This window comes from Dermacentor andersoni, chromosome 2, assembly GCF_023375885.2.
Source record: "Dermacentor andersoni chromosome 2, qqDerAnde1_hic_scaffold, whole genome shotgun sequence".
Classification (NCBI taxonomy): domain Eukaryota; kingdom Metazoa; phylum Arthropoda; class Arachnida; order Ixodida; family Ixodidae; genus Dermacentor; species Dermacentor andersoni.
Window position 1 is genome coordinate 31,243,294 of NC_092815.1, and position 12,761 is coordinate 31,256,054.

The 12,761-nt window shown below is 47.2% G+C and overlaps 1 protein-coding gene across 2 annotated transcripts in view; it reads right to left on the reverse strand.

The window, feature by feature from the left end:
* Positions 1–12,515, reverse strand: part of LOC126542484 (uncharacterized) — a 70,352-nt gene extending 57,837 nt beyond the window's left edge. Inside the window, exon 1 of one of the 2 annotated variants that reach the window (XM_050189570.3) lies at positions 12,299–12,515. In XM_050189570.3, coding sequence (XP_050045527.1) covers positions 12,299–12,353 — 55 coding nt within the window. In that variant the 5' untranslated portion in view covers positions 12,354–12,515. The remainder of the gene's footprint in view (positions 1–12,298) is intronic. The other variant, XM_055077283.2, reaches the window with a different exon arrangement.
* Between the last annotated feature and the right edge of the window lie 246 nt (positions 12,516–12,761).

Genomic DNA, 12,761 nt, shown 5'->3' on the forward strand with positions numbered 1-12,761 from the left:
TATATATATATATATATAACCAACCTATGTTTAACACATGTTTATGTAACACTGCTAATCAAACGGTGGTGACGTGCCACGTAACTCATATTGTGTGATCGCCCGCTTGGTATGGCCAATATCTCAGTGTGAAATGCAGAGACTGCAGGAGAAAGACACACCGACTCGAGATGTCGCCCCTTCCTGCAGTCTTAATATACTTTTGCGCTTCTATCCTCTACACCGTGTACACTCTTGCGAACTCTGCGAACTAATCATTCGGTCATAATCAATTCGCTACTTTTCTTTTCTTTTCCACCACTGCGCCTTCTCTTGCCTTGCTGCTAATGGAGAAGTCCTGAATGAGCCAGCTCAGTCACACAAATGGCCATGCCAGCTGCCGTCTCATGTATACTTGGCCGCATTGGGAAGGTTATCTGTGCGTGCGTGCGTGCGATCGTGATTAAGTACTCGAAACTGGAGTTGCGTGCCTGTCCATTCTGTTCCGCTGATGACGACCATTGTCTATACCAGGTCGTCATCTTACCCTTAGCTTTGGCTTCGCCACAAGGCGAAGAAGAAAGAGAACTGCCATTCGCAACCGCCATCCCTGTGACTTGAACTCGTGTCGTTCCAGCAATGTGCATTTGGGAACGGATGCCATGGCAGTTCGGGTATCGCACAACAACAGCGCTTTGCAATCAAAAAAGAAAGAGCAAGGTGCTTATTTCTACGCAGACTCGGAGCGGTGGCGCGTGCGTCTGCATTTCACAGGCCAGAACAAACAGCACTGCAGCGGATGAGAATTGCATTGTGTGCGCCGCATCAAAAGTATCCTTGACAGGATGGCTATGTACTGGCGCGGCGATTCTTTCTCGTCGGGCTCGCGAAAACTGCGTCAACGGCACTAAAGTGGCGTACGCGGCAAAGATGGCGCTGAGTCTTAAATATGGCACATAAACACAATGGAGCAGGCTCCAAAAAAAGAAAAAAACATGTCATTGCTGAAAAAAGCACGTCGAAAGCATCGATGCTGCCAGCGTTAACAGCGACGTCGCAACGACAACGCCACGTAGCAGCTTTCGTTGGCCCTTTCGCCCGCTCTCGTGGTCCGCGGTGGGTCTTTCACCGCCGTTACAAAGGCGCCGATGCGCAGCGCGCGTGCGCTAACGCGACCGAGTTTCAAGGCGAGCTCGTCGCCGAACTCCGACTATTATAAGTGCTGCCGCGGGCAAGAGCTTTGGGGCGTCTGGGGGTATGCACGCTTCGGCGCAGCGCTCGGTAAGGAATGCTCTCACCTTCTCCCTTTCCCCCTGTGGCGGCTGCGGGAGAGGAGGACGGCAGATGGCTTCCACGCCGGCGCACGTGCCGCTGGAGACCGCGCATATTTAACGAATCCGCTTACGTATCTATAGCTACCTATACTACCGCTACACGTATGCTGGTTAACGATTCCTCTCTATGGAATCACGCAGTGGAACAACAAACACTGCCTAAATATTCACGCTGCAACAAACATACGCCTTCAAGCGCATCACTCATTTAATAAGCGAACAGCTTTCTAGAAGCGTTCGGCTATCCGCTTGCACTGGCAACCATCGTCGATTGTTTCCTAACCTTATTTTCTGTTGTTTCCCCCCCTTTTCTTTTTTTTTAGTAAGTCATACCATCCACAGCCACCAGGTACCCAATACATGAGCACTGCAACTACAGAGGAAAAATCTCTTCAAATCTCTTTCGTTCAATTATCGCAGGTGACATTGCTTCATTTCAGTCGTGAGATCAGTTGTAAAAAGAAAAATGGCAAGTCAGTTCTGCGTTAGCGCGCAAGGTGCAGGAATTTTCACGAGAGGGAAAAATTTGCATTCATCTTTAGTGCAGCACGAAGCTGCGAAGCAAACTACACGCGTTTCTCAGAAACCCGTGTGGGTTTCATTGGTAGCTTCGTCTTATTGTGAGGTGGGTGCATATTGTTTTCCTTTTAGTATTAGAAGTCATATTGGCTTCCGAGTTGCCTGTAATCCCGAGCCGGGACCTTTAAAACGACCCATTGAGCCTAAAACAAGAAACATTTAACGCAGCAAGTGCATCACTACCGACGAATCGGACATTGATTTTCTCAAGCACTGAATTTCAGAAACGGTGTAAGGAAACTTTATATTTCAAGAGCACTTCAAGTGCTGTGCTGCCGACACGTCGGGAAGGTATGTGCTTGTAGGTTGTCCTGCTGAATAATCGAAACAAAAAAATATTACTGTTTGATGCGACTTCATCGAACTAATTACTATGCAAACCAACCCACCGTGTTTACACAGAAAAGAAACGAAAATAAACACGACGCACCAAGCTTTCTAAATCAAATATTTCCAAGCAATAAGTTTGATTGCCGCGAAAAAAAATATAACCCTTTAGCCATATATCCACGAACATAACGTGTATGGTTTTACGTTAGAACCTTATAAAAATAAATTCAGTCTACTTAGACATAGAGTGTTAGTGCGCTAAAGTCTATGCATGTATTTCGGATTCCTCAAACATGTATTATGCTATACCAGAAGGAAAGGGAGTTGCGTACGTCACAAAGAAGCTGAAGTCATCGATTATTTATCTAAACAATACTCTACTTTCTGTAATAACACATAATTTATAATTATTAGATAAATTTTATTCAGAATATATTTTTGCTAATTTTTACTTTAAAGTATTACATTTTTTTTTATCGCCCCCGCTGCCTCCAACCAACCACCGCGGGCTGGTTGGTCATTTCCGTGGTGGGTGGGAGCAATTGTTTGGGGAACAAGCAAACAAAAAGGAAGATAGCCGTCATCGGAGGGGAAGAATAAAATTAGTTTAAACTGTATGGTTTAACGGCCTGAAACTGGGGGCACAGCCGGTTATGAGTGACTCCATAACGGACAACTCGGGATTAATTTTGACTACCTAGAGTTCTTTAACGTGCTCACGAAGCGCGGTGCACAAGTGTTCCGCCCCCATCTGAACGCGGACGCAGCGGCTGGGAGTCGAACCCGTGACCTCGTGCTCAGCGGTAGAATGTCATCTATCCACTAATCTATTCACACTGCATAATGCTCCTGTCGCTGCAAATAAGTTCAGAGCCGTTCGAACAGCAAAAAATAGCAAGTCAAGGAAAAGCACTGCGAAAAGCATTGAGGGAGCCGCGGGTTTTGTTGAAATCCAAGTTGACAGTTGCGATGCAGTTTATCTCAGTTGTGCAGCCAGCGCGGTAAGGCATGGCTACGGCAATTTTTCGAGCTTTTATTTCTTGTTCTACGCAGCGCACGAAGTAAAATCTTTCCCATCAAAATTTTGTGCTACGTGTATATTTCCTCGAATTGGCGCATATCTGTTCGTTCTCCCCGTTGGCACTTGTGGCGTAACGTCGTTCGTCGTGTACGTTGTTCGGTTACATATTTAAACCCATTCATGGGGGGTGCGCACAGTCGAATCATTACTTCTAGGCCAAATATGGAATTCTATTACTTTTCTTTTTCTGCTAGCGACTGGGCTAAAGCCACATTCATATGGTCGACATGCCTGGCTGTGCGTTGGTCGACTGCATGGCTGTGTTATGGTATAATAGTCGCCCATGAAAAACTAGGAACCCCGGTCACGACATTCTGGAGCTTCCGTATCCATAGGCGTATCTACTCTGCTTCGTTGGCTGCGGATAGAGAAAGTCTGCGTGGCCGCGGTCACACAGATGTTGCTCCTACAGCACACAACACTAATGCGACGAAAGTTCACTGGTAGACCGTAGACAGATCCCATTTTCTTTACAACAAAGTTTCTCGCTCACTGTGAACAAAGGACTCGTAACATGGTTATACGATGTGCCATGATCCCATCAATGCTTGGTCAGCCACCGGATTTGTAGTGACGCGCTTGCATCCGTCTTTGCATCTTACAATCAAATCTGCGCTGAAAGTGAAGACACGTGTTCCGACCGAAAGAAACAAATTGTCGTCGGCCGAATGAAGCGCCTTAGCCGCACGCGCCATGCCTGCATCCCGTAGCGGGGAATCCGAAGGACAGAGTCTGAAAGCAGCGTTTCCGGACAAGCTAAGGCAGTGCTCACGAGATTGCTCGTCTCCCGAGTCAAGCCGCGGCCGTGAACGCAGCGTGTAACCTTCCTTCCTTCCGCGACGCTTGGCCGGCTCTCAACGGATCAGCGACGCGCGAGCTTCACCGGCGAGGCATTTCGCTCCGTCCCCTATCCTTCCTTGCCAAGCGGCAAGAATCGAGGGAGCGCCGAGCCGGCGCCCAAAATAAAACGGTCTCTCCTCAGGCAGCGGCCGTGCACAGATGCAGGTGACACTGAATTTATTTCCGGTGGGAAAACACACCGCAGACCTCAGGGACGCGGTGAGCGCGTGTGCGAGCGCGAGTGTGACTTCGCGCGGCGGCGTGAGTTGACGCGTAGTGGTGAGATCACTTGCGTAACCACCCCCGCTTACACGACGCGTCCAGAGGAGGCAAAATCTCTAGCGAGGAAGGAGGAGGAGAAGGAAAGGGCGAGGGCAGAGGCATCTGTATGAGCAAGCGCTCGTGACTTACGCGTTTCGTCTCTCTGTGGATGCAGTTTTAATTTCCATTTCGAGATCCGTGAAGCTGCGTCGTCGTGCATGCACGCACACCCACACTACGTGCTTCGTGCGCCACGGCCCAAGCACATCGAAAGAACAAATACTGTTTGTCTATTGTATACATATATATATATATATATATATATATATATATATATATATATATATATATATATATATATATATATATATATATATATATATATAATGTCATCAATTGCCAGCACTCAAGATGTTGGAGGCTGGGTATATCGTCCTTCGGATTTATTTCGCAATCGTGATGGCATCAAGTATGGCCGTAAATTCTTTGAAGACTGATCATGATGGCATGTGGATTCTTATGGCGCAAGGGTCAGGTATGGAAGAAGAGCTTCAGTCATTCGAAGTCTACGTTGTACTATCCAAAGTAGCGATATACCTTAGGACAACGAGCTTCAAAGATACGGCAACGAGTTCCAACCTGCAGTACGTGTGATGCGACGCATGGACATTTTCGAGGTATCTGCATAGGATAACCATGCTTACGTACATCACCAAGCCGACAAATTATGTATCTAAATTTGCTGACGCTTAGATTTCTGATAATAGTTTGTGTTTGTTCTTCTCTTTCAGATATTTCTACCGCAACATTACCATTGCTACAGGAAAAATTGCACAAGAAAGGGTTATGCTTCAGTGAAATTATAAGGTTGTTTCTTTTTCTTTCTTTTCTTTTTTTTTTGTGTCACCACTATTCATTAGGTTAACCTACCCTCATACCAAACAGACTCTAATAAGGTCTATAGAAGGAGAGAGGCCAAATTTCACTCAACTTCATCGCGCAGTTTGTAAGCTGTTTATTATTTTCATATGCTGTATCATCCTTCTTTAAGCCTTAAGGCAGGCTATATTAGTACGATCGAAATCCTTCGAATATGAGGCAGTTGGAGGCACAGCCCATTCAACGGCTCTTCCTTCGTAGAAGCAAGAAACCGACGAGGCCACTTTTCCGGCGATAGAATGAGCTCTAAACAGATACCCTTGCTTATAGCTTTACAAACTCGCACCGTTTTATGTTTAGGTGCTATAGTTATTTCGACCGATAAAGCAACCGCATGATTCTTTATGTCCGCTGTTGTGATCTTATTGCTTCGTTCTTCACTTACGTCCGGATTCATCTCTCAATATCATATTATTCTGATTTCTAGAAAACACACACACGCACACACACATACAAACGCACACGTATTCTTCAATATTAGTTTCTAACAAATTGAAATTAACTAAATTAACATTACCTACTATGTAATTCGCGTAAAACGCGCGCTTACAGAACTATGGGACCTCTCGCATGCAAATCCTTCGATCATGTTCCCATCATTCATTTTATGTAGGTGCTCTTCCCAAAACACACTAGTAGTTTAAAACACGTTGGCACAGGGCGACTTCTCTGCCTCTCTCATTAGTGAACTTTCCGCATTTCTAGAATTGTTTTTGATGTAACCGAAACTAGGTCACAAGACCTAGATAGCACCTAAGCTTCTAAGCCCATTTTTGTTTTGCACATCTTTCGTTGAGTTTGCTCTGTTCCCCACTGACGATAACGTTTCTAGAAGCTGCAGACTAGGTTAGAACTTTTTAGCACTCCGTTTAAGCAATCAGGGTCACCGAGCCCAGAAAGGTGCCAGTGGCAAGGGATGATTATATTGGGCCGCTCACTGCAATATCATGCCATGACATGAACGATGCCAGTCCTAAATACGTTCGAGGCCTTAAGTACAGCAGTTGCCTGGATTTGACTTTGGTATCAAGATGCTTCACTTCACAAGTTCAGTGCTTTTAAGACATCGAAACCCATGGAAGTGACCATATCCCTACCTACTTGCGGATCAGGGGGGCTAAACAATTCCCCCTCGTTGAATGAAGTAAGAAGAATCGACTGGACTAAATTTAGGCTACACATGGAAAATGCATATAGAGAAGACCTTGGCCGTAGCCTAAAGGATACCATCACAGAGGCAATGCGAGAAGCTTCATGCCTCCTAAAGTTGACAGCGAACCGTTCCCAATTCGATGTAGCGCTAAGGCTAACTGCACTTCGACGGCGTGCTGAAAAGAGGTACAGCCGCAGAAAGGAAGTTTGTGACCTGCGAATGGCACGCAGAACACAGAAGAGAATCCAGCGCCGTTTGGACAAATTGCAGGATCAACGTTGGAAGTCCTTCTGTTAATCACTGGACCCTCGTGAACCCCTTTCATGCATCTGGGGTACTGTTCTTTGCCTGCGCTCGTCTCCGCAACAGCGACATCATTTCATGGTCTTAGCCCTACATGCCGGACGCAACTTGAGGTGGCGAATGATTTTTGTGCGTGTGTCGCTGGCATGTGTGTCACCCCAACGCCGAAGATGTGAGTGTGGTCCCTGTGTGCCGCGTCCAAGAAATGGAAATTCTATTTACTATGGAAGAAGTGGACGCCTCTTTGACTGCTTCTCGACGTTCATCTTCCCCAGGGCCCGACGGCATCACCTATGCAGCTCTTGCCCATCTTGGACAAGAGGTCAGGCAGGACCTGTTCAAATACTACAACCGCTCATGACATAACCGCATTGTTCCCCAGCAATGGAAGATTATTAGGCTCGTACCACTACTCAAACAAGGAAAGCCGCCTTTCGACCTGACGTCATATTGCCCTATTGTCCTGGCAAGGAGGAGAGACAAAGTGGAGGAAAGACAGGGAGGTTAGCCAGTGTAAGTACCGGCTGGCTACCCTGTGCAATAAAAGGGAATAAAAGGAGAGAGAAGAAGAAGAGGAGAAAAAAAAAAGAGAAATCGGAAAATTCACGCAGTAACGCGATAGTACGCGATACAACACTCAAAGGCGATCGCACAATTCGCATGTCCTTAAAAACTTCAGCAGAGCCCTTAAGGCCTTGAGTGCCGAAGCCCGTCTGGACCAGTGTCCTGGCAAGCTGCATAGGTAAAGTAATGGGAAGGATGATCCTTACACGCCTAGAATGGTATCTTCAACACGATGTGTACCCTGACTCCATGACAAGCTTCCGGCGAGACAGGTTATCAATAGATTGCTATTGACTTCACAGCCTTCATGCAACGACAAAAATGCCTCAAACGCATATCAGTGGTGCTCTTTCCTGATGTGAAATGGCCGTACGATAATGTCACACATGAATCGATCCTCGAGTCATTCGAGGCTGTTGGTATCGATGGCCGACTGTTTCAGTGGATCCGCGACCATTTGACGAGAAGGTCCTTCTTTGTGCAGACCGAAGATGACCCGATAGTCAACTATTATACATACGGTGGCGTCCCACAGGGCGGGGTATTGAGCCCTATTCTCTTTAACCTAACTATGGTTGGCCTTGCTGGAATGTTACCCAAGCCAATTCACCTATCAATGCACACTGATGATATCTGTGTTACGCCATCTGCGGTGACTCGTCTACAAGTGCGCGCAAGAATTCAGGCGGCAGCCACCCTAACTTGTTTGTGTCTCTGCAAACAAGACCTGAGTGTGTCAATCGAAAAATGCGTGTTAATCGCGCTTTCCGCAAGCCCATGGCGCCGTACCCTGTTTCTCACTATAGCCAGGCTGTCACGTACCAGAAGTCTCACCGCTTCTTAGGGGTGATTATTGACAGGGGCCTTTCGTGGAGCCCCCACTGCATCGACCTGAAGCGGGGGTTAACTTCGATTGTACATATTGTACAACGTCGATTGTACAAAGTTCCTGTGCAGAAAAACCTGGGGCACGTCGGTACGGTCCATGCTGCAGCTGTACAGTGCAGTGTTTCTGGGCTTTTACGGTGCAGCTTGCCAGTTTTGGCGAACACATGTAAAACAAATATTCGTACTCTCGAAAGTTTTACAACGCCAGGCTCTACAGACATGTCTTAGACTACCATGATGCGCCTCGACTCATGCAACAATCATGATTGCTAGAGACTACTTGGCTTCAACATATATAACAATTGACAACCTTCGAGCACAGATTCGACATCTGTGTCACGTACCCAGCCCCTATATTGATGTTTTGCCAGCGCAAAGACCTCAAGCCACATTTTCCAAACTTGTTGTGACACGTCAAGGCTACGTTGAGTCGGGATTTACACCAGCAGCAAGGCCACTGTTACACCTGTGGTGCCTACAACAGCCACAAGTACGCCTCGCGATTCCGGTAATTACGAAGAAGACCCTTCATTCAACAGTGGTTCTACGTCAGTTCACACTGCCATTACTGAACAAGGCATATGAACAAAGAACGCACATTACGCCGATGGATCTGTTTCATCCACCAGCTCTACAGGCGTTGTTATCATCCCGGTCTTACAAGTCTCAATTAAGTTCAAGGTGTCCCATATAACTACCTCTACGGCGACGGAACTTATTGCACTACGTGCCGCAGTTAATTACATCGCTCAAGGAAAACCTGGAAAGTGCGCAGTTTTTTTTTTTACTTCAAGGCAACCTTAAAGAGTCTGCTGTCAGCCTTACGACGCAAGACCCATGAACAACTGGTGTTTGAGACGAGAGAGGTTCTCAATCAAGCCCTCATAAATGGACATGACATCATCTTCCAATGGCTTCCGGGGTGCTGTGGCGTCGTCGAAAATGACCTTGTCGATGATTCCGCCAGGTCAGCCCATAAAGAAACCCTGGCATTTCCTACACCCTTATCAAGGATAGACGCTGCGAGGGGTCTTCGCTTACTTGCTCTAACCAAGACTGAAACTTTGTGGAACACCCCGATTTTCTACAACTGCCGTCTGCACCGGCTGGATCCTATACATTGCAGCTCCAGATTCCATCGAACTTCTCCCGCCGTGATGCAACTTTACTGTGCCGCCTCTGGTTAGGGGTGGTTACGAAAGCCTACTCATTCCTTATTGGAATGTCCGACATACCGATCTGTGACTCATGCAACTGTGAAGAGACGATCGAGCGTGTGTTGTGTTTTTGTAATCTCTATACCATCATACGCGACGTTCTTTGTGGAGTGTTAAACCTATTAGACAGCAGACCATCATCAGAGACTAAGATTCTCGGACCATGGCCCCACTCATCGCAGGTTTGCAAAGCGACGCGGGCACTGCTACGATTCATGAAATCGACTGGTTTCATTGACCGATTATAGACACGAAGTGATAGACAACCGCATGTATTCACACTGATAGTACATTCTTCTCTCCCTCTCCTTTCTTTCTTTCCTTAAACCCCTTCCCTCGTGGAGAGTAGCAAACCGAACATGCGTCTGGTTGACCTCCCTACCTTTCCTTCCTTCTTTTCCTCCTCCTCCGCAGTATCATGCCATGCTGAAACATCCTTGCCGGCACAATTGTACCAGTGCCAAAGTCATTTGTGCTCATTTATTTCCTTATTGCTCGTGCCTTTAATTATGGAACACGCGCGCACACAGACGTATCTGAAAGTTCTTGCTGCGTACGTGTGTTCTGGTAGCGAAGGTGCACAGCAAACACAACGCCGCATCTGATTGCCAGTGCAACATAGCTCACATGCACGGAGGGGAGTATCCAAGCTCTAGATCACTCGGTGAAACTGATCAAAGCTTTAGGATGTTGCTGAGACCTTTTGACTCCATGTTCAGTAATCAGTCGGAGGTTAAAAGCATCCGCCGTGCTGGCTTAGCGGCTATGGTGCTGCACTGCTAAGCACGAGGTCGCGGGATCGAATACCGGCCGCGGCGGCCGCATTTCAATGGGGGTTAAACGCAATAAATACCCATGTTCCGACCTTTGGGGTCCCGTTAAAGATCCCCAGGTGGTCAAAATGAAACTGGAGTCCCCCACTACGGCATTTCTCATAATCAAATCGTGGTTTTGGCACCTAAAAAGAATTAATTCAGAGTTTAAAAGCGCCACATGTTTTCTTGCTTATTCAGGTCATCGCTCCCAAAGCAGCGGCGTTTTACCTTACCAAACTGTAACAGATTATTTGACAATATATAAACACCTTTCGTGCTCGTAGTTGTAGACACTTAACGAAGATAAATATATACGTTTTGCTTATGCTTAATTATGCGCTTACAATGACATTTGCTAGTCTTCCATTGCATTTGAGCCACACTTACAGATTCTTGCTTCCTATATATTGATTGCATCTGATTTTGTTGTGGAGAAGTAGTTACCGTAAATTGAATTTACGATCTTCTCGCAACTAATCGAATGCGAATGAGCGAGCGAGCATTGTGTTAAAGTGCTGTCTGTACTAATCCGCGGTCGCTACAGGTGCGCCGGAAATCGAAGATCATTTAAGGCGGCTTCTAGAAAAAGCTTCCCTGTCCCTGCTGACTGAAAAGCACCCGTCTTTTGAAGAGCGCTTTGAGTAACGCTGTATCTACTGAAATGCTTGCCAGAGTCTCAAACGAAGTTCCAGAGAAATTAGAAATCTGTTGGAGTTCTCATTTTCCTTATTTTTCAGTGAATGTTCACGCTGCAGCCATAAGAGCAATACAGGATGCGATGAGCACTGCGATTCATGTGCATCTAGGCATGATAACCAAATTCGACATTCGAGTGAACCTCAAGATCCCACGTGAGTCATCTTCCCTGCCATGCGTAACGGCGTTCGTGTGCAGCCAACCCGTTAGGCAATATTCCACAAACGTGAGAGCGGTGGTTCTGCCGTTGCTTGCTTGATACAGCAAGGAAAACACAAGTAAATTGAAAGGAAGCCCTCCAGCGCGATGCTTGCAGAATCTGCATGCTTTTACGAGTGAGAGTTGCGATCTGGGAGAGTTGGATATGCATTGCGATATGGTTTGCGCTGACGGACGATTACGCTATTACGAGTGATTTTCTGGTGCACAATTTCTTAGTGGGGTGAGATCTCTAGCTTTCCACTTTTGTGCGTTCACTGTGTATTTTCCTGTATTCTCGCATTCACGTGCATGCATGGTCACTACATCTGCACAGGTCTCACAACGATGGGCGTGTAAAGGCACAATATTGGCTCCACTTGTCTACGACACTCCACGACCGCAGAAAAGTTCGCAAAGAATACGGAATTTTGCGCAAACGAGAGACTTAGGAAATGTATTTCTGAAGAACAATGCTCAAGAGGTTACATTATGATCTCCAAGGAAAGGTGCCTGAAGCAGCGAGCACATTTAATTTCTAAGTGTCAGACTAAGACGGGAGGATTCTTTGTTAGCGTTGCAATCGCTCCTCAGATGCTCGCAATATGCAAACATTTACTTTGTAGGCTAGAATCGTCACCACCTACGCCGTTCATCTCAACTTGTGACATTGATAGGGATCTCGCAAAACCCTGCTTGTTGTAACGGCAGAGTCAGCATGGGAAACAGGGTAAGAATTATGTTCGATAGAAACAATTACAGACATTCCTGTTGTCCCTGGGGAAAGTGTGCAAGTGTGCAAGTGTGCTATACCTTGGAACGGCACAAGAAAGCAGCACGGTGCTACTGCGGCAAAGGCAAGCTGCGCCAAGACGTTCGAAATTAATAGAAAGTCATAAACAGGAACATAGTTTACTTCGGGTCCCACGAGCCTATTTCCGCGTTGACCTTGAGGAGCAAGAGGCTCTAAAAGACCCACGTGTAGGTGTCGCGCGCTTTTGCGCGCGCGCAGCTCGAAACTAGGAGGAGAAACAAAACCGCCAAGGTGACGAACCTCTTTAGAAAAGCGCGCCATGGGAAGTGCACGCGCTATTTGTGACGGAAAAAAATAAAGAACTCACAGGCGAAAGCCGGCAGGACGGTGAGGGCGACGTATATCCATAGCATGTGATGCATCCTGCTGCTGCTGTTGTACGAGACGGGGTCCGGACCTGTTTGGGACTCCGAGTGCCTCGTCTTGGGGACTCCTTCATTAGTGGCGAGAGGAAGAGCCGCTGCGACGGCGATTCAAGTGCGCGCGCCGCTAGCAGCGCCGCCCCACCTCCTCCCCCGCTCGGGGACGGTCCCGCACGTGGCGCCGTGCCAAAAAACGAGACAGACCGCGCGGAGCGCCAACAAGGGCGGGGGCAGCCGGGCCGCTTGCGATGCCCGCTTCCAGTTTGGAAACCATGGTGTACGCGCGTGCGCCGGTGGCGGTGGGCGCGCTGTGGGGAGGGCTCGGAGAGTTAAAAAGCCGATCCGAGCGCGATCTCTCTCTAAATCAATTTATCATGACAGTCAATAAATGTGCATCGTAGGATGACA